General features: G+C 36.4%; 3 protein-coding genes across 3 annotated transcripts in view; 2 read left to right on the top strand and 1 right to left on the bottom strand.

Moving 5' to 3' along the window:
• mep1ba (meprin A subunit beta a) overlaps positions 1 to 25108 on the top strand; it is a 507054-nt gene that overhangs the window by 248351 nt on the left and 233595 nt on the right. The gene's annotated exons all lie outside the window — the stretch shown is intronic.
• On the top strand, positions 797 to 2114 carry c1ql1 (complement C1q like 1). Its single transcript, XM_084432605.1, has 2 exons — positions 797 to 1355; positions 1826 to 2114. Exons 1-2 carry the CDS (start codon positions 897 to 899, stop codon positions 2003 to 2005), a joined length of 639 nt encoding a protein of 212 aa, XP_084288731.1. The 5' UTR covers positions 797 to 896; the 3' UTR covers positions 2006 to 2114.
• dsc2l (desmocollin 2 like) lies at positions 3960 to 16408 on the bottom strand. The gene is made up of 16 exons (XM_084432720.1): positions 16093 to 16408; positions 13943 to 14045; positions 12688 to 12878; positions 12485 to 12598; positions 12165 to 12320; positions 11905 to 12046; positions 10948 to 11102; positions 10663 to 10797; positions 10305 to 10490; positions 9595 to 9842; positions 9238 to 9380; positions 7962 to 8183; positions 7544 to 7780; positions 6753 to 6868; positions 6380 to 6658; positions 3960 to 5032 (listed from the first exon to the last, which is right to left on the bottom strand). The coding sequence occupies exons 1-16, from the start codon at positions 16132 to 16134 to the stop codon at positions 4820 to 4822; spliced, it is 2682 nt and encodes an 893-aa protein (XP_084288846.1). The 5' UTR covers positions 16135 to 16408; the 3' UTR covers positions 3960 to 4819.

The raw sequence follows: 25108 nt of genomic DNA, 5'->3' as shown, positions 1-25108 counted from the left end.
AGAGTTTTTTTATTATTATTATTATTATGCAATCTTTGGCAGTAGACCCAAGTTTGGTTTGGAGTTGAAAAACGTACCAAGCACAATGTTCTCTCACCATTCCTGATTTCTAACAGGCACTGATATGAAAAAGCCCACACATTTACCCGCCCATAGACCCTCCCCTTGAAGAAATCAGGATAGAAGTGGTTGAAAGTGGACAAAAGAGACGGATTAAAACACCAGATGTGAACGGGTAGGCCTATGTGTCTCTCTCGTCTACTTGTGATCCGATGAACCCAAAACGCATCTTAATACCAGATGTAAACAGGGCCTTAGATTTCATTTGTCATATTTTAATGCTCACTTAAAGTTAATCATTAAAAACACTACTTATTTAACAACACTGTAAAATGTATCTCTAACAATCTCTAAATGAATATCCATTTTTCATGCTGTACATTGTAATGTTGTGAATGATACCTAAATTCACTTGTCGCATTTAAAATTGATTTTAGTTTATAGTGTTTTATTGCTCATTTATTAAGACAAAATAGTATATAATTTTAATATCTACAATTTATTGGTAATCAGCCACAACATTAAAATAATTATTGGCATTTCGGTACCAACATTTTTATATTGGTTCATCACTTGTGCAACTATAAGAAATGTCAGTGGTCTGCATCTTCTGAGAGCATTGTTGCACAACAACAGTTTTGTAAGACTTGTAGGGAAGTTAATGCAGCATAAAATTGTTTTTTTTGCTGATGTTAAAAAATGTCAGATGACAAACAATTTCTCAACTCCATCATATGACCAGCTAACTCAACCAATCAATCACAGCTTAAAATCGGTATGACTTTTTGCATGGGCTTCACATTGGAGTCTCATCATCTTCTCACTCGTACTTCATCATGGTCAAGCACTGCATAGTGGTTCTCCTCACGTTTCTGTCTTTGACCAAAGCAGGCGTCTGTGAGACCCTCCCTGGATCCTGCAGGATCGTGTGTGACCCTTCCTCAGATCGTTCACATGACCGGAGCAATGGGTTTGTCATCCCTCTCACCTCATCTGCAGCAGGACCTCCTGGTCCACCTGGACCTCCAGGTAAAGCAGGTCCTCCAGGCCCATCTGGACCCTCAGGTATAGGTTCCTCAAGTCAGGGAGGTGTAGCGTTCAGTGCTGCGCTGCAGGAAGCCTTCAGCAAGAATGATGTGCTAAAGTTTAACGATGTGATAACTAATCTGGGAGCCGGTTATGACTCATCGACCGGAGCTTTCACCTGTAAAACAGCGGGAGTATACTACTTCAGCTTTCACATTATGAAGTCTGGACAAAACCTACGAGTGGACTTGGTTCTTAATGACCAAACGGTGAGGTTATCTTATTAACATTATCCATTTTGCAGGGATTTTCTATCAAAGATTACCCAAGAATGATAAAATGCTTTATATTTTCATGCATAAAAGACTAAATAAATGAATGAATAAATAAAAAAAATACATACATACATGCATACATACATATGTAACATATTAAGCGTTGTATAATTATAAAATACACTACTGTTGAAAAGTTTGGGGTCAGTAAGATTTAAAATGTTTTTGAAAGAAGTATTTTATGCTCAACCAGGCTGAATTTATTTGATAAAAATATACAGTAAAAAATAGTTACATTGTGAAATATTACTACAATTTCAAATAGCTGTTTTCTATTTTCATACATTTTAAAATGTAATTTATTCCTGTGAGGGTAAAGCTGATTTTTCAGCATCATTACTCCAGTCTTCAGTGTCACATGATCCTTTAAAAATCTGATCATTTCTGGGGGTTGTGTGTTCCAGATTGTGGCGAGTGCAGCGGCAGTGGATGTCCTGCATACAGATACTGCAAGCAACAGTGCAGTACTGCAGCTGAAAGCTGGAGATCGGGTGTATGTTCGGATGAACAACGGTGAAGTAGGCAAGAGGGACTCACAAAGCCGCTTCAGTTCCTTCTCTGGTTACCTGCTGTATGAAATCTGAGACTAACATGATTCCTTTCTGCTTTAAACTCTTTCTGTCAGTTTAAAGGAGGCCTCTTTGCATTCAGACTCTGTGTGTTTCCTTGAATAAAGAATAAACTCTTTGGCAATTTGCCTGACTCAGACTTTTCATTGAATGTTCAATCAATTCTTCCATTTTCTAAGGCCGAGACCTTGGCGAGATACTTCAGGGCACTGGCACTGATATTAGGCTTGGACTTCAGGGACACTGAGGATGACACACTAAGTAACAACAGACATACACACTCAGCAACACCACCTCAGTCACCGCGTGTTAACAGCCCTGTCTCGCACAAAGCAAAGGGCTTCAGAACAGATAGCTGTGGGAGAAAATCCAATCCTGGACTTTTGATCTCACTTAACCTAGAGCAGAAGTGAAAGGAATACACTTAATATTTTTATATACTTTAACTGCTGAATAAAAATTAGGTGCAATGCACTACGATGGAAGCTTGTTTCCGCCACAGAATAAAATAAAAATAAAAAATTGAAATTTTTTACTGTTTTAATTTTGCCTTTTTTTCCTCAGAATTGTAAGATATAAATTTGCAATTAAAAGGTAATTGCAACCTTTTTCCTTATATTTTACAATTCAGAGAAAAACGTCAGAATTGACAGATAGGCTATAAACTTGCAATTCAGAATTTTTTTCTCGCAATTCCATATTTAGAACTTCTGACTTTACTCTGAATTGTGAGGTATAAACATGCAACTGTGAGTTATAAAGTCAGAATTGTGAGATTTAAACTCACAGTTGCAAGAGAATAAAAAGGCACAATTACTTTTTTTTTTTAAGTTTTTTTTATTCCGTGGTGGAAACAAGTTACACTACAACACCCAATCAGTGAATTGTGAACTTTCAGTTTATTCCTCAACACACAAAGCTAATAAATGGCTTCAGCAGACTTGACAACACACAAGTATTTTATTTTTTTTTTAAGTTGAACGCATTTGATAACATTTTAAGAACTTTATGCAAACATAGTATTTATATATTGAAACTGGTGGGAAGATTCATTGGGCAAAGTTCTTACAGTTCTTACATAAAGTAACCTACCCTGTACAGGCAATGAAACACAAATGTGGACATATGTATGACAAAAATAAACAATAAATACAATGCACATGACACATCATAAACATGAGTAAAAGTTAGAATTAGTTACTTAATATTAATGCAATCATTCACATCCTCCGCACACTCATTTTACTTGATCCTCTTCTTGACTTATTTTGAATCAGTCATAAAACAATTCACTGGAGGCTCTGACCGGATCATTGATTCAGTGAGTTGTTAACTCAATAACAGCTTAAGCCCATTTTGCAAATAAATAGTTAATTGCAGTTTGTGAACAGTTTCATCATAAAAATGCTTTGTTCAAGAACCAGACATTGCCATCACGTCTCAGAATGGGTAGTAGTGAGGAACAGTATGTTTTTATTATACTTTATTATATTATTCTAAGTAATTTAGCAAATACAAATACTCAAGGTAGTTACATAAGTAGAAGCTACACAGTATGTTCATGTTTTTGTATGTATAACATATTGTTTATCTTTATATTCAAAATGTTATTTAACACATTCATTTCATTGTATCATTTTTGCAATTGTAAGTCCTCTGTAACTACACTTTTGCCATCTTCGTATGTGCTGCAGTTTAAGCCTCTGTGCCGCCTTAGCAGTGTAAAGACAGCATTAGACAATAATAAAATGTCTGTAATGAATTTTATTAAAATATTTACAAAGAACATCCCTTTAATAGATCTACAATCAGAACAACCCTCTAAATATATAGTGTTTACCACAAATACAACAACAACAACAAAAAAACCTTAAAATGTGCTGTCAGAACAAAACTGAAATATCAAAGAGCTAAAAAAAAAAAAAAAAGGTACTTCTAAGTGTAGTGTTTTTTTTTTTTTTTTTTTTTTACCAATTCTTTAACCTACATCTTCATTCAAAGTATAAAGTGACTTACATACAACATATTTGGTTTCTTTTCTTTGAAATTCAAAATAATTGCCTAAAGCAGGATGTAAAAAATAACACAAAAACTCCAGTAATACATTATGGCCTAAGGATGAGTTTAGCGTCCAGAGTTGATGTCAGGTGTCAGTGCTTTTGGAGCTGAAGAGTGCTTGAAATTCCACACGATGCCCAAAAAAAAATGTTTATGAGCACACTTCATCATGGAATTGTCAATATAGACACAGATAATACTTCACACGACTGAGAATTGCAATTGATCGGGCAGACAATAATGTCTCTTCTGTATACTAATATTTAAACTGTCCCTCCTCAGGTCTGTGAGGAAGAGGATTGCAAAGCAGAGCAAAATGTAGCAAACAATTACAGAAAAGCTTATTTTCATCATTCACACACTCAAAAACTTAACAGATACACACACACACACACACACACACTTGATAAATCCAGCAGAATTACATGTACTGCGATGGTAATTTTCTAAATCAGTATTTTTTTCCAGTAAAAATAACTAAACATACTCTAAAATTCTCTAAAATAGACTTCATTTAGAGAAAATATCTTATGGGGTCAAACACTCTTTTTTTTTTTTTTTACATAAATCTAATTATATTTTAAGGAGATTTAGACTTAATATTCAGAAAATGTTGTTTCTCACGTAAAATTCATCTTGTTTTGAGGATGTTTACATTACTGGGAAATGAGATAAAAATACAGATTAAGAACATGGATTTTTTTTGCAGTCTGCTTCGATGGCCCCTAGCAAACAGCAAACGGCGCTCTCTCGTCTCAGTCACCTCTTGTTTTAGATTCCGCTTTTATTTGTCGTGTAGCAGACGTCAGCCAGTGGTCTGAATTTGGGGCCGAGAGTGTTCAAAAATTCCAGTGTTTCCGGTTCACCCAAGATGCTACAACATCCTACAGAGCCTGCAGGAGAGCCTGCCCCTTCATTACCATAAGTCTTCAGAAGATCGTCCGCGTACCTCCCCTCCTCCTCCCCTCCAAAGTAAGCCAGTTTCTGTCACAAAACAAGGGTCAAAATTAGGTCACATGAAAACATCTTCAGTGGGGCATGTAAGTGAAAGTGTAAAATATGACTTTCCTGTGTGAATGAATGTGTAAATAACATTACTTTGCTAGTCAGATTATATTACTAGGGCTGCCCCCATAATAGTCGATCAGTCGAATAGTCGACGAGGAGAGGCTTAGTCGACCAAATTTTAATTAGTTGGTTGGCCACAGAAAAAAAAAAAACTCCACAGGAATTGGCGAAGTCACGTAGTCCATGCAGACAGATTGTTAACATGGCTGGTCCATGTGGTAATTATGTTGAGAAGGAAATCCAAACATTTGCCTATCATGCATTGATTTCAAAGGTGGCTTATCATTTGAAACATGCAAGTAGTAGCGTGTAAGTGGCCGCTCGCTCCAACGTTATATAACATATAAGGTGCATATCCAAGTGTTCGTGTGGAGTGTAGAAGAAATTAGTACTGAGCTTACTGCATGATGCTTAAAGGGTTAGTTCACCCAAAAATGAAAGTTATCCCATAATTTACTCACCCTCAAGCCATCCTAGGTGTATATGGCTTTCTTCTTTCAGCCAAACACAGTTATATTAAAAAATATTCTCTCTCTTCCAAGCTTTAAAATGGATGTGAATGGTTGCTAGATTTTGAAGCTCAAAAAAGCGCATCCATCCATCATAGAAGTAATCCATACGACTCCAGGGGGTTAGTAAAGGCCCTCTGAAGCGAAGTGATGCGAAAAATATCCATATTTATAACTTTAGAAACTGTAATCATACCATTCACTCCCATTATATAGCTTGGAAGAGCCAGGATATTTTTTTATATAACTCAGATTGTGTTTGGCTGAAAGAAGAAAGTCATATACACCAAGGATGGCATGAGGGTGAGTAAATTATGGGATAATTGTCATTTTTGGGTGAACTAACCCTTTAACTTAATGTAAAGGTGCATCCACTGCAGTCAGCATCGTCAACTTCATATTTGCAGCCAACCCTGACTCAGAAAACGCTTGTTTATTGATACATTATTAAAATGTTTAGAGATTCTCCTGTCTGTTATTTTCTAACACATTCATAATCATCGCGTCAGGCTTTATGCATGCGCTAGATCTTAATTCATATTTTAAAGGCTCAGTAATATGGTTTAGTATTTCTCTGTAATGTAGAACAATGTTAGCAATGCTACTTATAACATTCTTCCTGAAATATTTAGTCAGGGGTAGCCCTAATAATTACTATGTTAGATTTGTATTAAACATATGTACAGGTGTTGGTGAAAATTTCTTCATATATTATTGTTAACTTGATTAAAAATGTCATGTAAGTTAAGCTCACTCTCTCCAAGTAGCGGCCATTAGTATTCCATGTGTCGAGAGTATTCGTATTTGAGAATTTCTGGAACCCGGCATTGCCATACAGGTTGTTATCATAGCGTCCAGATGTGTAGTATTTTTCTGTCCCAAAATCTTGAGTGGTGGTGTTGTACACGCCGCCTCCCTGGAAAAACTGCTGCCCGATATTTCCTGCAGATGAAGTCACGTTTTTAATGGTGCCACTCTGGTGTGACCCGTCCATGGCATCTGTCCCAGGAATTATCATCAAAGCTCCCTCCTTCTAAAGAGAGAAAGGCATTCACACAAATATGGTTACAGTTTCCTTGTGGTTTCTCTGATTAATTAAACCATTTAAAAGGAGGTGTTTTTCTTACCACTTCTTCACCAGGAGCCTCCGTGTTGGATTTCAGCAGCATTCCTCCTGTTCCAGTATCATCATTGATGTACAGCTTGTCTCTCTTAGTACTGCATATGAAGATAACTAACAGACCTGAAATGGCAAAAAAAAAAAAAAAACAGAGGGCAGTGAGATAAAGAGAGTCAGATCCAAAAGTCTAAGACTGCATTACAAATCTGATAATTGTTTTTATTTTAGCCTGAAGCCAAAAGTTCATCAATTTTGAAAGACAGAAAACCAAGAAATTCTGAAATCCATGATAAAATTCCAATTCAACAAATGTGTGAGTGTGTGTGTGTGTGTGTGTGTGTGTGTGTGTGTGTGTGTATGTATATGTATGTCTATGTGTATATTAATGTGTATGTGTATGTGCATATGTATTATATATATATATATATATAATATATATATAAAATAAATGTTTCTCGAGCAGCAAATCAGCATATTATAATGACTTCTGAAGGATCATGTGACACTGAAGACTGGAGTAATGATGCTGAAAAGCATTGCAATCACAGGATTAAATGACATTTTCAAATGATCAAATAATTTTTACTGTATTTTTTGATAAATGCAGCCTTAAAATGAGCCCTTATTTCAAAAAACATTACAAAACTCTTACCTAAAAATTGTGTCTATATATAAATATAAGTTTATGTAAATCTATGCAAATATACTGCATGTATATTAAATATATCTATAAAAAAAAAAATATATATATATTAAATATGTAATAAAAGGTGGTCATAGCCAGAAGGGGGCACTCACATAACAGTAGCAACAGCAGGCTAGAGAGCACTAAGGCAAGGACACCCAAACTGCCCAAAGAGGTAGAGGCACTTCGAGCCCCACATATTCCCGCTCCATTTTCCTCCCTCTCACAGGAGCACACTCGCACATTCACGGTCTGCTCTTTCCCGAATCCCTGCAGATCCTTCACCAAGAGTGGGACAGAGTAAAGGCCGTTTGGCAAGGGCACTGCCTGTTGCAGCACCACGGAGGAATCTAAATCAGAGGAGGACATGATGTCTGTGATCATTCTGCAGCATTAACGCTTTCAGTTTATTAGCCTTTGTTTGTCAAGTTATAGCAATATTGAGAAATAATAAAAAAGAAAATGCTGATAAATCAAATTCTAAATCTGTAACCCCCAGCCCCAAGAAACATCACTACCCTCTATCCTTACCTGTTTTATCCTTCAGTTTCCACTTCCCATCATGCTCTGCTCCAAATTCGAAAATGAAGGGAGTAGAGAACGGTGGCTTGTCCTGGTCCACAGCTTCAACCAGAACTGAGCTAAGCACATCACCCTTACTACAGATGACCAGGTCAGTACTCGGAATCACAGGCATGTTGTCATTCTCGTCTTCGATCAGGATTATTACCATCCCCTTTCCTGCCTTCTTACCTGAGGAAAAAGAGTTCCATGTGAATTTAGGGACACGTTGTCAGAATTTAACTAGTTGACCATGCTGTAAAGACACACACCATAGCAGACTTGATTATTTGTCTTTAAAGACATGAAACATTCTGAGAAAATGTAATCTTAATGAAAAATAAGGTAATTGCGACTTTAATTTCTCAGAATTGTGACTTTATATGTCATAATTGCGACTTACAATTATGGCTTCACACATCTCACAAATGCAACTTACCATACCTATGACTTTATCTCTTACAACTGCAACCTTATTTCTCATAATAACGACAAATTTACCTCAACTGCGAATTTCTCTTAATTGTGACAATTGTAGTCTTATTTCTTGTAACTGACAACTTCATCTCAAAATTGCAACTTTGAATCTTACAATAAATGCAAGTTTATATTTCAAAATAGCAACTGTCTTACAATTATGGCTTCACATCTCACAATTATGTCTAGCTGTAACTTTTAAAGTGTCACAATGTGACAAAATCACCCTTTTTTAACAGGTTATACGTACATACATGCATCATTTTTTGTGATCCGTTTCTAAAAAGCTGTGACCAGTTTCACAGCCCACCAATAAAATTAGGTCATCAAGCAGCAAGAACGCCATTAGCAACCTACAGAAAAGCAACCTGATGACCTCCAGAGATAAATGGCGCATAAGAGTTCAAGAGAGACGAATGTACTCCAGCTCTTCCTGGAATCTCATTCAACATCAGTGTTTAGAACATGTACTATCAGGTAGGACATGCTGATCATCAGAAAGAAAGAAATGTTACATCACACGCCAAAACTCTGACGAAAACTTCTCAGAGGCCTTGAGCTATTTCTACCCAACCACACCCAACCAAATGGTCTTTCATTAACAGTCAGAGAAAACACACACCCTTATTCATAGAACAAAAGGGTACAGAGTGTACTCACAAATACACAAAGATTTCAGTTCTGCATAGGTGTGTGTTGTGCTGAATGTCCACAGATTATTAAGTTAATGGCTTAAGCTTGATTCAAGTATGTGACTGTCCAGACTCACTATCATCCACTGCTCTGATGGTTATGTTGTACTTGTCCTCGTGGACCAATGGTGATTCTCTGTCTATAGTGTTGGTTGTTCTCAGTTCTCCAGTGCTCTCCACCACAGTGATCCAGTTACCTGGGTCAGTCATCTTATAGTACCTTACACATAGAATAGAAAAGTGAGAAAGTACATTCAAAATGTGGCATAAAGTTTTCAAATTCATGTCTTGGGGAACATTTACATTAGGCATATTCTTGCTAGTCAGAGCGCAACAGAATAGAAGATCAAAGACCACCTGAATGCGTATGGTGGTGCTTTAAAGATAATGATTTTGTTAGCTAAAAACAAAACCGACATCATCAGTGAACATACTTTATTCCATTGCTGTTCTTGGTCTCTGGGTCCAGAGCTTTATAGGTTCCAATGACAGTTCCATTGGGAACGTTCTCCTTGACTTTGAGATATAGAATGGTAGGGTTGAACTCTGGTCCTTCATCTTCATCTCCTACAGTGAGCTCTAATGGCACAGAGAGCCAGGCGGCATCAGTCCCAACCAGTGGAACCGCATTACGGGCAGTTATTTCCAGCTTCACCACTGGAGTTTTTTCAAAATCCAATCCCTGAAAGGGGAGCATAAGGGGAATGAGAACATTGAGAACCTACTCTACACAAAACTAACTTGTTCTCAATAGCATAAATACAGTGAAGAGCTGTCAAAAGCTCTGCCTTGAAGAGCAGAACTTGTGTTTGCCTGTCTGGTGGATGTACTTTGTATAACAAGGTGTGGTTGGACTGCACATGCATATCCAACAGACAAACATTTTCACACACAGCCTTAAAATGGTGAGCTAACCGTGCAGAGCAGCTATAAATAAAACCAACACAACCCTGTCAGAGAGTGAACAAGAGCTCTCAAGATAATGACTATGACCCTCTGCGGAAGCTATCGCAAAATGAACTTAGCAAAGTGCAAATTCTGCAAAACTGACTCATCAAGGACATATGGGGCTTATTTCTTGCCAAAAATGTTATTTTCAGATGCTGGTAACTTTCTCTACAGACTAATATTTGAATTATTTCACCTTTATGACATACAGAAGCCCCTCGTTGGTTTTGGGGTCCGTCTCCATCCTGAATTGTCCACTCTCATTTCCTTTGGTGACCTCAAAGAGGGCCGTCCAGTTGACGGTGTTCACCAAATCCTTGTCTTCCACTGGGATCCTAGTAACTAGCACATTTTCTTGGTTCTCCTTGACGTTGGCTTTGTACTGTTTAAAAAATTTTTTTGATTGATTCTTTAAACAATAGATACCACACTTTACGACATACAGACTTCCAGTTGTAGATGTGAATTATGAAAATACCTCAAAATGTTAGCTTTACAGTGCTATTCTTATTCTGTTTTCTTATATTGCTGTTTAGACAATAAAAGGGTCATACCGACGTCTCTTTAAAGGTAGGAGGGTTATCATTAACGTCTGTGAGAGTAATCACAACTGTTCCCCTGTTGAAGAGCCCATTAGGATTGCCGCCCATATCTCTGATCTCTATGTTAACAAAGACTTTGTCCTGAGCCTGAGTGGGAGGAACAAAAAACATTACCATTTACAGTACATTATTCCCAGACTGAATACATCTGAAAACACAACACAGAAAGACATTGTAGATGCAACACCAGCCCTATAACACACAAACACATGGATCTATTGAAGGATAGAAAAATACCTCTCTGTCTAAAGTGTTGGATTTAGCAGTCAATTTTCCAGTAAAAGGTTCAATGGAGAACATGTCAGTAGCATTGAGCAGAGTAAACTTGATCAAGGTGTGTGTGGTGTTTGCCTGATCTTTATCTGTGGCATTCACTTGTCCAATAGGAGTACCTGAAAAACAGAATACAAATATACTTAAACATGCAAAAAAAAAAAAAAAAAAAATCACTGTCAGTTTATTCAGGTTTGGTTCAGTATAATTTACTGCATTTCTCAGTTAGCACAAGAGTTATCTCACAAAAATCTAGCAAAGCCTGTCAAAAATGTCTGGGTCATATTTCACCCCAAAATATCATTAAAAAATGAATAAGAAATAAATTAGTAATTATAAAAATAGTAAAAATATTTCATATATATATATATATGTGAAAAAAATGTATTCAGTATAAAGATAATGACGTTTATATTTTGGACCATTTATATATTTTGTGAAAAAAAAATTCATTAGTTAAAATAAAATATATATTTGAGATGAAACAGTTAAACTTAAAAAACTTGGCAACTAACTGAAATAACACAGGTTTAAGTTCAACTAAAGTACTAAAATTACTTTTATCAAAAACATTTTAAAGTACTAATTTGTTTTAAAGTAGTAGTAAATTAGTATTTGTTTCACCACCTTTAATATATACTTTACTTTTAAAGTAGTAAAGTGTATATTAATGGTGGCAAAACAAATACTACCATGATGTATAAGTACTATAGAGTGTTTATGAGAATATATTAATAAGAATATAAGAAAAATCCTCTTTTTTTATATTACGGTGAATTGTTATGAAAATAATGTAAAAATTTAAATGGCCCTAAAAACAGGCTTTATAAATTTCTAAAATATTAATTCTTATTTCGATCTTTTGATGTTGGTGTGATATACTGTATGGTCTGGACTTGATAGGTGAAAATGTCTCTTTACCTGCCCTGCACCGTTCTTCTACAGAGAAAAAGCGACCTCCAATAAACTCAGGGGCATTGTCATTCTTATCCTCCACAATCACAGTGATGGGCAGAAATGCATCAACTTCCCTGCCACTTTGGTCATACACACGAGCTATAAACTACAACAAGAGGGATGAGAGAAGCAGGCATATTCAGTTGTACTGATGCTGTTATCATACTCCAAAACATTAGCTGCTGCACCGTTCTCTGTATAAGGTCTGGAATGTAGAGCCTCACGTTGAATTGTGGGTACTGCTCACGGTCGACGGCCCTGGTCACCTTCAGCATACCACTTGTCTTGTCCAGCAGGAATAGGCCCGCAGGATCTGTCGTAACACCCTGTCCACTGATCTGATAATACACTGTGTAATTTACAGAGGAATCAGATGCAATCTGTGAAGAGACACACAGCAATGAATAGTAAGCAAAAAAAAACTAAACAAGAAGTATAACAAAAGGTCAAATTGAGATTAAGGAAGGGAGGATGAAACTGGAAGGGAGTAATAGAGTAATAGAATGACTTAAGTAGAGATGTAGCTAATGTTACTCGGTCTCACCATCTCCAGGTCCTTTGGGAATGGAGGGCTGTCATTCTCAATTAAAGAGAAAGGCAACGGTCTCCATCTTCTCTTAATGCGCTTGTGAGCCACACTGCTGGACTTCTGAGATGCCTGAAGCCAGGACATGTAGAGAAACATTACTTATGCTACTGATCCAGATCATATGGTTTATGGTTAAGAAATACAGACTGAAGTTTTACCTCATCTTTACAGGACAAGATAATGTCTACCCTCCAATCCAAGCCGCTCTCATCCTGCACCAGTACAGAAAACCGTTTTGTTGTAATCACCAAACCACGAACTGTGATAATGGTTCCATCTGTATTTACAGCGAAGTCAGGGTCGCTGGAAGTAAAGGCCACGGGCTTGGCCGCACAGCCTTTGAGGGTCACTGTGAAAAAATAAATAAATAGTAACATCAGGTAACTATTCCACAGCTAAGCCTTATGTCTTTCCAAACCCATAAGTAGTTTGAATCTATTGTTGTGGGCATGTGTCTACCTATGAGTGGGCACTAAAGCTTTCAAGCTTCAAAAAGGTCGTGCCATAGAAGTATCACCATTACTGTTAACTAAAACTAAAAATGTTTTTGTTAATTTAAATAAAGCTAAAATACAATACAATTAATATTAGTTGAAAGCAACTAACTGCAATAAAATAAGTTTAAAGAGGCTAAATGCGATTTTCTGAAATTTAAACTCGCGACTGACACCTGTGGCCAAAAAACGGAACTGCTCTTCCTTTCTGCTCGCTCTCGTACGTGCACACTTCACAAGTCATCCGCTGCAAAGAAGTCAACATTATGTTTACAGAGGTAAGAACAGTCAAATACATATATTGTTTGAGAAACTAAGTTTGTTTGCTGACTAGCGGTGGTGGCAGAGTGATCTGAAACGTTTAACATGAACGTGCTTGACGTCACATCCGCAGACAGCGCGCGAAAAATCCGACCCGACAGAAAATAGGAAAAATAGGATACCTTATAGGTGCACCCACTGTGAGCTGACAAGGTGTCAGTATGCTCATCAGGAGATGTTTGAGTCATAAATGGTAAAATAAAAAGGCTATTGTTACGTTTATTTTGGGGAAAAAGTTGCATATAGCCTCTTTAAAATAAGTACTAAAATTACTTAAACTAAAACCGAAATAAAAATAAATTCAAGGACCTGAAAGACCTTTCATTTTCATGTGACTTTTGGGATACTTTAATGCTGCTTTGTGTCCATTTGAAGGTCACAAAGAAATTCCCACAGGTTTGGAATGGCATGAGGGTGAGAAATGTCATTTTTGGGAGCAATTCTTTTACCAATAACTAACCAATTAACTTAGCTACTGTTATATTATGTAGCTTAATTAACTGCATCAACTGAAAGAAAAACCTTAATCTGTAGAAAGTCAGACTAGGTCAATTCATGTCATTCAGACAAAAAGGATTAGTGAAACCACAAAACGTACATTCTTCTTTCCCCTCAGAGATGACATAACCGGAGGGCAGTCTCTTAGGAACCTGAGCAAGCACAGGCCTCAACTCACAAGACTCAGCGCTCTGAAACAGCACCTGAGGGAAGAATTGAAAGTGAGTGAGAGGAAGAATAAAGGGGAGAATCACATTCCACAGTGCGATTGAGCAAAAGTCTCACGTGTACAAAGCTTCCAATCCTAATACATCAGAATCATTTTAATTGTAAATGAAACTTGAGATCAAAAGAAGGAACTAGATTGCATTATACAAATATTTCAAACATTATATAGGCTACTCATTGTTGTAATAGTATACTACATACTATTCTGTATTGGAGTGGTTGGTTTACACTGCAAAATGTTCTTAATCAGTGTCTTATTTTCTTGTTTTACACTCTTTGTCCACCACATTATATGAATTACCACCTCTGATTATCGATTACTTGTTACATTCATGCCTAAACAGCTGCATAGTATGAAGGCATTACATGTGTGGCAAACAAGCAGTGATAACCCGAGACAATCACTGGCATTAATTAAGAATGACAGGTGACTAATACAAATATAATAAGAACATAGCTAAACAATTGAGAACAAAACCAGCTTTAAGTAAACAACATCAAGTACTCTACATGCTGCTCAATGGTATTCTGTCTCATTTCATGGTGTAATGTGATGGGTTTCGGACAGATATAGGCTACATATCAGCTTTATCTTATCTTGAAATCAGCCCAACTGTCCAGTGGAACCTGTAGATCTACAGGCTTGACATAAAATGTTGCTTTAGTAGAATGCTGAAGTGTTTACTGTGATAAGATTTACTGTGACTGTGTCTTCATGTGATTTTTACTGATGCCAAACAAAGAGGCAATAAAAAAATATGTCATTAAAACATGCAGGAAATAAAAATGTTGTTTACCACAATGTATATAACAATATCAAGAAATCACTCAGTTGAAAACTTGCATTTGGGATTTAGTGGAATCATCATTAACAAAAACTGACCCACCATGGACATTGTTTCTGTTATATAAATGTTAGAAACATTAGATAATCGTATATCACCTTTCTCATTAATCAACATTAATGGTCAGTGAATTGAACAAATGAATGAATGAATGAATGAATGAATTTACAATAGCACTGAGTCTTCAAAGCAAATTAATTCAATGTAAATATTTGAATTTATGGACGGTACAAGGTAGACCAATTATCCCAACCATTTGGTGAAGGGGGCAAAATATCAATCAGACTATTCAACTGCAGATAACTAATTAGTAAGTACTTCATTATGCTACAAGAACGTTATTATTTATTTATGTATCAATTTTCAAATAGATTTTCAGTGTTGAAAAAGACAAACATTGAATCAATGTTGATTTTTGGTCAGCTTCATTTTAGACAACTTAGACATAGGCTATGTCAATCCATCTGTTTCCTCATTCAACACTTTATTCATATTCACATTCATGCTCCTCATTTTGGTTGATGCATTAATGTTGATTCAATGTTGATTCAGTGGTGGTCTGCTATCTGGGTAATGTTTCAACCAAATTACCATATATACAGTTATTGACTACAATAAAACGTGATCACATGGTATTAACCACAACTGTCATGAATAAAAATGTATTCGTAAATGTAAATGTAATAGAAATATTCTAATATCAGAAGAAAGTAAAATAAAGTAAAAACATGCTTAAAACTAAATATACATTTATTTGAGAATAAAAAATTATAATGATCAGAAAATGTATCCTTACAACAAGATATATTTACTTGTTGTCAAAATGTTTTATATTGTTTTAAGGATACATTTTATGTTTATTTTACTTATAAAACTATTAAAATATTGACGTTATACAAACATTTGAAAACAAGTATCAATTTTAAATAATTGTGTTTCTAAATTAATAATATAATTTGTTTAAGAAAATATTTGTTTCCAGTGTAGCCTAGAAGGGCAGGGCATTGGGCAACTAACTAGCATTTTAACGGAAACTATGGTTACCAAGGTAAATCGACAAGGATACGGTAAGAATTCAGGTAGGCCCACACAATAATACACTTATATGACCTAAAAAATAAAAGTACACAGCAAAAAACAACGACATTAACTTTCAACGCAACAAAATGCAACTTACCAAAGTAAGCAGCCAGACCGCGAACAGCACGCGCTCATACATCCTGCTGTGTGTATGTGATCTACAGTGGTTGAATTTCTCTGGACTCCACCACACTGCGTGTATCTCAAAGAAGAGCTCGGATAAAGTCCTCTGGGCGCGGTACGACTCTCATGTCATTGAAGTCTTTATCATGGGTGTGGCATTGCCTCTCACTTGATGTATCAATAGGGCTGAATGGGAGTCTTGAGTAAACTAAACAGGTCAAACTACGTTTTGTCCCTTACTTCCTTAGCTTGGGAAGCTCTGGGAGGCTTAAACTCCACCCCAAACTGCCCCTTAAAACTCCCTCTGAGTTTGTGTGTGTACTGTGTAGGAGAGAGAGAAAAGAGAGAGAGGGAGGTTATACTTTAACAGAGTAGACTTTCACCTGTTATACCATCTGACTTTCCAGACATGATTAATGCATGACACAATTAATCTCCATCTTTTTGGGTGGAGTGCAGGGGGTGATTATACAGTCATCATTGCATTAACACATTCATCAGCAAATAAAAGATTTTTTTTTTTTTTTTTTTTTTTTTTTTTTGGTTTTACATTTTAATCACCCCTTAAGTCCTTAAAAAAAAAAAAAAAGATAATAAAAAACCAATCCCAGCTTGAAACCACTCACATGGTCTTTTTCACGTGGGGCGTGATTTATTCATTTTAAATTATTACCTTTCATGTTTTTGTGGCTCTGTGTGTCACTGCATGGCTTCAGATTTTCACTGTCTGACACTGGGATGCATTTAGCCTTGTATGGAAGTATGCAGAGTCTTTAAGGAAGTCGGGGGACACCGAAAAACAAGTAGAAAATTAGAGCAACAAAATGACAGGATACATGCTTCCCTTCAACCAAACTCTTGAAACACTGATAAGAGAGTGACCCAGACTGAAAAAAAATGACTGAGAGAGACTCATGAGAGCTACAAAAACATCACAAAACACAGAAAGTGTTCAAATAATGATACTATTACGTGCTTTCAATATGGTGCAATTTAACATGAGACTTAAATCCCATGTTTTTGTTGAACAAACAATAAGGTAAGTGAGATAATTATTAGGCCATACAATTAACTTAACCGGGTCGCACCTTCCAGACTTTTTCCAATAATTTAAATCGCACAACCAGTCTGTTGAACTAAATGTCAATTAATAAAAAAAAAAAAGATAAAAAAACTAAATTATTTTATTAAAATACCAAAAATAAAAAACAGCTGTCCCAAAATGTGCACAACCATGTATGTCACCATAATCACACAAATTTATATTAATATATGCATTTATTTATTTATGTTTGTTTATTGTTTATTTATTCATCATTCATTCATTTATAATAAAGCTGCAAAATTGGCAGATCTAATATAAACTGAATTGAAATTAATGAGCTCGTATAATATTTAGTCTGGCCTTCTGAGGTTGATTATCATCATTTCTGAAGATTGAGCACCTAAGAAAAGAAAAGAAAGAGTTTCTGTGTAAAGCAACAAAAGCACTTTGTTTTGAAGTGACTATTTACGCAATTTTATTTCTTATAACATTTCAGGCTATATTGATAGTGTCATTTTCTAAAACTAGGCTAGACTTTCTTTGCTGAAAAACAGAAAGGTATTAGTGATATGTGCTGAAACAAACAATGGACAAAGACAGGTAGTGTTTTTTTTTGTTTTTTTTTTCACAGAAAGTTGTATTTCTTGTTTCTGGAGATCATTTATCGTGTTTTTAGACCTTTTTACTGGAGTGTGAGGAAGCATGACAGCCTGGAGATGAGCATGTTGCAATTTTGATGGTGTTTGTGTGAAGGGGAGGTGGAGGATGGGTCGGGTTCGGTGGAAAGGAATTTGGCAGAGTCCTGTCAATAGTGTTGAGTCTGTACTATTGTGCACACATGCAGCCAAACAGCTCACTGAACTGTTATACATTTACTACCTTCATTTTACTACAGGACACACAGATGTCTGACACTATCAAGAGAGAGTTTGCTGAGAGGGCGAAACCATTGACTTCTCCTATAGTGCTCATGGTGTTGACATCTTGTTAGGTGACTAAATTATGCACATGCATTGTATAAGGGAATAAGAACTTATCAAAGGATAATTGGCCTAATTAGTTCTGAATCACTAAAAAACTGTGAATGTTAATTCATTAAGTCTTAATGTCTTCAAAGGCATATTTGCCATTGTAAAGAACCGCTTTTTGTCAATAAGTAAGTGGAATTGATGTAAAATAATTATCAATTGATAAATTGTAATTATTTGTACACTAGTATAACAGGTCCACAAGACAACATAGCCTTCACAGCAAGCCTTCAAGGCCAAATGTGTCCTCACATCAAGTCAAGTCACCTTAGTGCTTTATACAATAATCAATGCAAACTTCAAATATGAGAACACTTACATTTCTGCTGTAAAGCAGTTCTAAAAAAAACTATAATGTCAGTCAACAGAAATTGCTTTGAGAAAATATGAAGGGAATGTTCTCAGAATGAAGACAGTATTTCCATGGGTACAACTTAAACAGCGAAGATGGATGGTTTCAGCATTGGTTCACCAACACTGTTGACTGAATAATGTTATTGCGACACATGTCCTGTGAGGAGCACCCATGCCCCAGGTGAACTGCATGCAGCATGTTATCAGTCACCACCCCATGACCAAATTTTATCCTTTTCCGAAATGTTGTTCTTCACTCATGCTCAAAACAGCACATGTTTTTCTCAGCAGAGATTTGTATGACATGCAGCATGAAAATGAAATTATCATAGCAGTAGATTTTTTTGTTTTGTTTATTTGCAAACACTCAGCAAGGTGTTGCAGCAAGGATGAAATAAAGGCTGGATCTAGATGCAACAGTTGATTTGAATGAAAACTAACTCAAAATAACACACTCCAAATACAAAAACAGAGCAACCACTTAAAATAGCCGCAAAGAGCTATTGGACAAAGAACACTACAAACACAAGGCTATATTTACAAATGTAGACCAATGAAAGGAAATGCGAAACAGGTGCAGTGCATTAACCAAACAATGAATAAGCTTGGTAACAAATACTAACACCGGAAACAGAACAGGAAACAAAAAAACAACAAACAAAAGCAAGTCTTAGGCCGTGTGTCCACCAAAGCGTTATTAGCCAGCTGAAAACGCTAGGCGCTCTGCTAAAAATGCTCAGCTGTGGGCGCTTGAGAGCGTTTTGGCAGCGCAGCGTTTTTTCAGTTGAGACGGTTGAGACCGAGACACTTTGCTTGTTATGATACGGAATATCCGCGAAAGTCTTACTAGTATCTCATTTCACACATATTTTGTTTCTGTGTTGATTCTATATTAAAATGTCAATACAATGTAATGTATTTTCTCTGGCTCTTGATTTTGTTCCGTTATTATGATTGCTGTTGCCATCTGTTGACGTTGTACAAGCAGAATCATGTGGCGGACGCGGTTGGTCGGTGTGGTATTAGTCCCGCCCCTCCTCCACTGTGATTGGACGGTTGGGTAAAAAGTGACAGTGATGAGCGCTGCGTTTTACCAAAAGTTGAACATTCTTCAACTCTCGGCGACCAGTAAAAAACGCCGAACGCTCAGCGCTTCAGCGTAAAAAAGACGCTCAGCGCCTCGTTACGCTCATGGCGTTTTAAAAACGCGGCGCTCCCATTGAAAACAATTGAAAAAACACGCCAGCCGCGAGTAAAAACGCTTTGGTGGACACACGGCCTAAGAGAGGAGGGCGGGAGGGGACTGAAGAGGAGGACGTGGAGCTGGCAGGGTGGACATGACAGTGGAAGGAGCCAGGGAGTGACCCCAAACAGAGCCATCAGGATGCAGGAACATGGCAGAACCAAAGGAGGGAGGAGCCAGGGACAATAGCCCAACCGACTGAGGTGGAGACAAGGGTGGTAGAGACCCAGGCGGATCTGAGGAGACGAAGACCCAGGAGCGGAATGGGAGGCTCACGGGGCCGAGGAGGAGATGGGGACTTGACATACTGAGGCGAGGACAACGGTGGAGCCGGAGGGAAGGAAGAGCCCGGTGGAGCCGAAGGGGTGGAGGGACCATAGATGGACCGGATGTCCATGGCACAACCAGGGTGATGACTGACTAAGATGGAGCTGGAAGGGGTGAGGGAGCCCGGAAAAAAGTTTGAGGGATGACTTGCCATCAAAGTGGAGCCGACGGGTCGACAGCATGAGGTGGAGTCCAGGGCTCGGAGGCCTGAGGTGGAGCTAGGGATCGAAACACCAGGGTGGAGCTGGTGAACTGGAAACCCAAGGTGGAGCCACACTGCTTGGTGGAACCAACGAAGGAGCAGCCAAAGGGCTAAGGGGGCCAGCATAGATGGGGCTGAAGAACTGGATGGCATAGGCGTGGGAGTGGGAGGCATATAATGCCCTCTTTATTTCCACGTGAAAGTACATCTAATAATGTTCTATTCTATTCTACACTGTAAAACATACTTTTTTTCAAAGATGTAAATAAAACATTATTGGAGTATGTTTTTCATGAAAATACTTTTTCAGTCTTTCTGCAAATTCTGTATTTGGTGGGGTGACTGTGTAATGGAAACACCCATTTTGTATGTGATAAGAAATAATAATCCTCATATTCTTGATGTGAACATGAACATTGACATGAACATTGTGTGATGGGTGATGTTGAAGCCCTGAAGCTTCTCTTGACTCTGGGTGTGTACCTGCCACACCTGCTGATGGGCAACATCTGAGTGACAGATGAAAATCACACAAAGTTTTGTCATTATAGCTGAATCATGAGAAAATTTGTGTACGAATCAAGGTGGGGCAAAAATCTGAATTCAAGAAATTCCTCACTATCAACGTAGGAGTTGTAAATTGAGATGAATGGAATTGGAATTGGAAACACAAGAAATTCAAAGTGGACCATCAGAGAAATTTTTTATTATTATTATTTTTGTTACCAATTACATTATTAACTTTGCCAGTGTAATGTAAAATATTTGTAACTTTAATTTGTCAACTGATTAGACATATTTCTCTAATATCGCTATTCTTGAACTAAATTTAATACAGTCTACAGTCTTTAATACAGATTTTATTTTGCCATACAGCACCACAAAAAGTCCACTACTGTTTTCAGATAACTTAATAAAACTAAATATTGACAAAAATAAATTAGAGCATTCTGGGAACAAAGTGTCCTTGCACCATATGGACAATATAATGAAAGTTATAAATAACTATAAATACAAACTGTTGATTCATGTTTTGGAAACGCTCCATTAGCTGTGTATTTACAGTATTTGTAATTAATATAGAAATGTTAATCATTTTTTATTATTATATTGAGAAAAATTAGACTTACAGCAGTTTTATTCCCCTTTTTAACGTCCTTAAATCAATTCAGATTTAAAATTATGCATTCGGTTTGCTGCCTTAATTGAAATTGAGGAACTTAAATTGATGCAATTCTGCAATTCTGAATGGTGCACAACACCAGCGTGAAAGAGAATGACAAAAGAGAGAGTGAGAGAGAGAGAGAACCAGAGAAAGCAAGAGAAAGAGATACCAGTCACTAAACCAAGTGTGAGATGAGATGTGATAACTGTTGACTGTGAACGTACAGCTGCTATACACACTGACAGAACATGTCCCAGATGCCTCCAAACCCCAAGCATGAACCACAAACCACTTTCACTCCCAGAGTTATTTTCAGATTTCTCCCAAATGTTGCTTTATAAAACCTTCAGTATTGTGTAGCACTCTTTTGTTTGAGGTAATGTGCTCTGCCTGCATGAGTACCGATGCATGCATGTAATTCAACACCTGTGTGCTAAGAGAGATCACTCTGTGCTCGGTTTGTTCAGTTGCTGAGCTCAGGTATGTGACGGTCTCTCTTATTTCCTTTCCCCCACTCTGCAGTCTCTCAATGTATTACAATATTTTCTGACTGAAACATGACGTTTTTGGAGCGCTAAAATTTAGTTTGGGGGCACTGGAAGTCATCATCAAACGTCACTTGTACTGTACTTTGGGTGTGACATGCAGTATGTCACATATGCATGTGAGATATGCAGATGTGTAACAGGTAGACTTGTTTGATGACAGTCAGAGAGTGAGTAAGTGGTTTCACCCTAATCGGCCTCTCATAGCACTTAATCAATGTCTTAAAAAATGTCTTCAATTTTCTGATTCTTTCTCTGTGCCTCTATACACACAAATTTAGTTTTTATAACAATTTGAAATAATCTTTTTTTATGTACTATTTCAATTTTATAGAACTGCAACTCATCAGAGAATCCTGAAAAAAATGTATCACGGTTTCCACAAACATATTAAGCGGCACAACTGTTTTCAACATTCATTATAATAAGAAATGTTTTTTTGAGCAGCAAATCAGGATTAGAATGATTTCTGAAGGATCATGTGACTGAAGACTGCAGTAAATGGTTGCAATACTCCATTACAAAACAGTTATTTTAAATTGTAATAATACTTTACAATATTACTGTTTTTACTGCATTTCTGATCAAATAAATGCAGCCTTGATGAGCACAAGACTTTTTTCAAAAACTTTTAAAAAATCCTACAGCCCCAAAACTTTTAATTGGTAGTGTCCCTTATAATGTACTGATAATCTGATACAAAATTACAGTGCGTGCAGAATTATTAGGCACGTTGATTTTCTGATCATATTTTATTCCCAGGTACATTTTACCAATTCCAAACCATATTAATCTTAATAACTACTATTAATTTTGTATTTAATCATTTATAAGTGATATATAATTGTTCATGAAGGCTGGAAATGAAGAACGCCTTATATTCAGGTGTGCATAATTATTTGGCACGTTTTCTTTTACAGATAAAATAAGCCAAAAAGAGATTTAACTCAGACTGAAAAGTCAAAAATTATGAAATGCCCATGAGAAGAATGCAATACTAATGCAGTATTAGAGATTGCAGTCAAGGCATGACCATTGGACAGTGAAATGCTCATTAGGTCAGCAGGGTCAGACAAAAACAGGTGGAGAAGAACAGACACATGTTAACTGCAGAAGAATGAAGAATTAAGGTGAAGAATTAAGAGTGAAACCATCAGGAACCCTTTAGTTTCCAGCGCCACCATTTTCCAGAACTGCAGCCTACCTGGAGTCTCCAGAAGAGCAAGCTGTCAGGGTCTCAGAGACTTGGGCTAGGCAAAGAATCCTAAAAATGACCCCCACTTAACAAGAATCACAAGCTGAAGTGTAGTAAAATACATGAAGACTGATTTTTTATAGGCTTTATAGACAGACAGATTGAGAGTGACTCTTGAAGACCAGCACCACATCCTCTTCTACCACTGTTTAAAGAATTCATCTTCTAGAATATGTTTTAATAAGTTTTGGGAGTTTATTTTTAGTCCATCTCTGCAAAATGGACTTTTGGGGGTAGGAGATCTGTTCTTCTCCACCTGTTTTTGTCTGACCCTGCTGACCCAATGAGCATTTCACTGTCCAATGGTCATGCCTTGACTGCAATCTCTAATACTGCATTAGTATTGCATTCTTCTCATGGGCATTTAATAATTTTTGACTTTTCAGTCTGAGTTAAATCTCTTTTCGGCTTATTTTATCTGTAAAAGAAAACGTGCCTAATAATTATGCACACCTGAATATAAGGCGTTTTTCATTTCCAGCCTTCATGAACAATTATATATCACTTATAAATGATTAAATACAAAATTAATTGTAGTTATTACGATTAATATGGTTTGGAATTGGCAAAATGTGCCTGGGAATAAAATATGATCAGAAAATCAACGTGCCTATAATTCTGCACACACTGTAATGCATAGGCTAAACATGAACTAAATACTAGTTGTTATTGTTATTTATGTTATAAACTTAATGACCTAATATACATAACATGAACTAACAATGAGCAATACATTTGTTACAGTATTTATTCATCTTTATTAATGTTAGTTAATATCCAGCTGTATTTTTTCTTCATGTTAGTTCACAGTGCATTACCTAATGTTAACAAATACAACCTTTGATTAATAATGTATTAGTAAATGTTGAAATAAATATTAACTAAGATTAATAAATGCTGCAGAAGTAATGTTCATTCTTAACTATCACAGTCTGTAGTATATATAAAAATGTACACAAAATTGAATGTAGATGATTTTAAGTTGGAAAATGTTTATTTTTTTATGGGTTTCATCTCTTCTTCTTACAAAATGTCCTTTACAATAACGTTAATTTGATAAACTTTTCTTTTTTTAATTTCTATAAAAATGTAAGACATTTACATAGTTACTTTCGAGATGTGTCCATTTTTTCCGAAATACTGATATTCAAAACCTGTAAAAAACATCTGTAACATGTTCCATTAACATTGTGTCCTTACCGACACAAACTGTCATTACCGTAGCAATGAAATTATTTATTTTAATTATTAAACATATTTTTGTTTGCAACAATTATTTATAATTATTACAATATTTGTCATAAAAAGCAAAATATTTGATCTTCTGCGTCACTGCGTGAATGAATCAAAATTTTCCATGGCATAAAGAAACTAAAAAAATCCCCTAATTTTTTAAGTTTCTTTATGCCATGGGAAATTTTGAATTGTTTTCATACACACAAAAGATCAAATATTTTATGACAAATATTGTAAAAAAGTTCTGTTTTGTTTTGCTCTATCCTCTGCGCTTCCACGTTCGTCATTACGTTGTGCATCAAGGTCAGGTGTTACTCTTTCGCCGTTAATCGATGCGTACGGCCGTCTGCCGGAAGCTAGTTATTTTAGTCTATTAAGTTTTAAATATGGATATTTTTCTTACACTAACGCATCGCTTCACTTCAGAAGGCCTTTATTAACCCCCGGAGACACGTGGAGCACTTTAATCATGGATGGATTCACTTTGATGGAATTCAAAACAGAAATGGCCATTCAAGGCTTGGAAGAGCCAGGACATTTTTTTATAAAATTCCGATTGTATTCGTCTAAAAGAAGAATGTCGACTTGAG

The sequence above is a fragment of the Rutilus rutilus genome (assembly GCF_951802725.1).
Source record: "Rutilus rutilus genome assembly, chromosome: 15".
In the NCBI taxonomy this organism is placed as follows: domain Eukaryota; kingdom Metazoa; phylum Chordata; class Actinopteri; order Cypriniformes; family Leuciscidae; genus Rutilus; species Rutilus rutilus.
This window is presented reverse-complemented; position numbering and strand designations above follow the sequence as displayed.

What these genes read in the sequence shown, in the direction of transcription:
- c1ql1 (XM_084432605.1), top strand. Translation starts at nt 897, where the DNA reads ATGGTCAAGCACTGCATAGTGGTTCTCCTCACGTTTCTGTCTTTGACC. An exon ending in TGGTTCTTAATGACCAAACG is followed by an intron (nt 1,356 to 1,825) that starts GTGAGGTTATCT and finishes TGTGTGTTCCAG; the next exon opens with ATTGTGGCGAGTGCAGCGGC.
- dsc2l (XM_084432720.1), bottom strand. Translation starts at nt 16,134, where the DNA reads ATGTATGAGCGCGTGCTGTTCGCGGTCTGGCTGCTTACTTTG. An exon ending in AGCAGTACCCACAATTCAAC is followed by an intron (nt 12,047 to 12,164) that starts GTGAGGCTCTAC and finishes CTCTTGTTGTAG; the next exon opens with TTTATAGCTCGTGTGTATGA. An exon ending in GAAACTGAAGGATAAAACAG is followed by an intron (nt 7,781 to 7,961) that starts GTAAGGATAGAG and finishes CCTCTGATTTAG; the next exon opens with ATTCCTCCGTGGTGCTGCAA.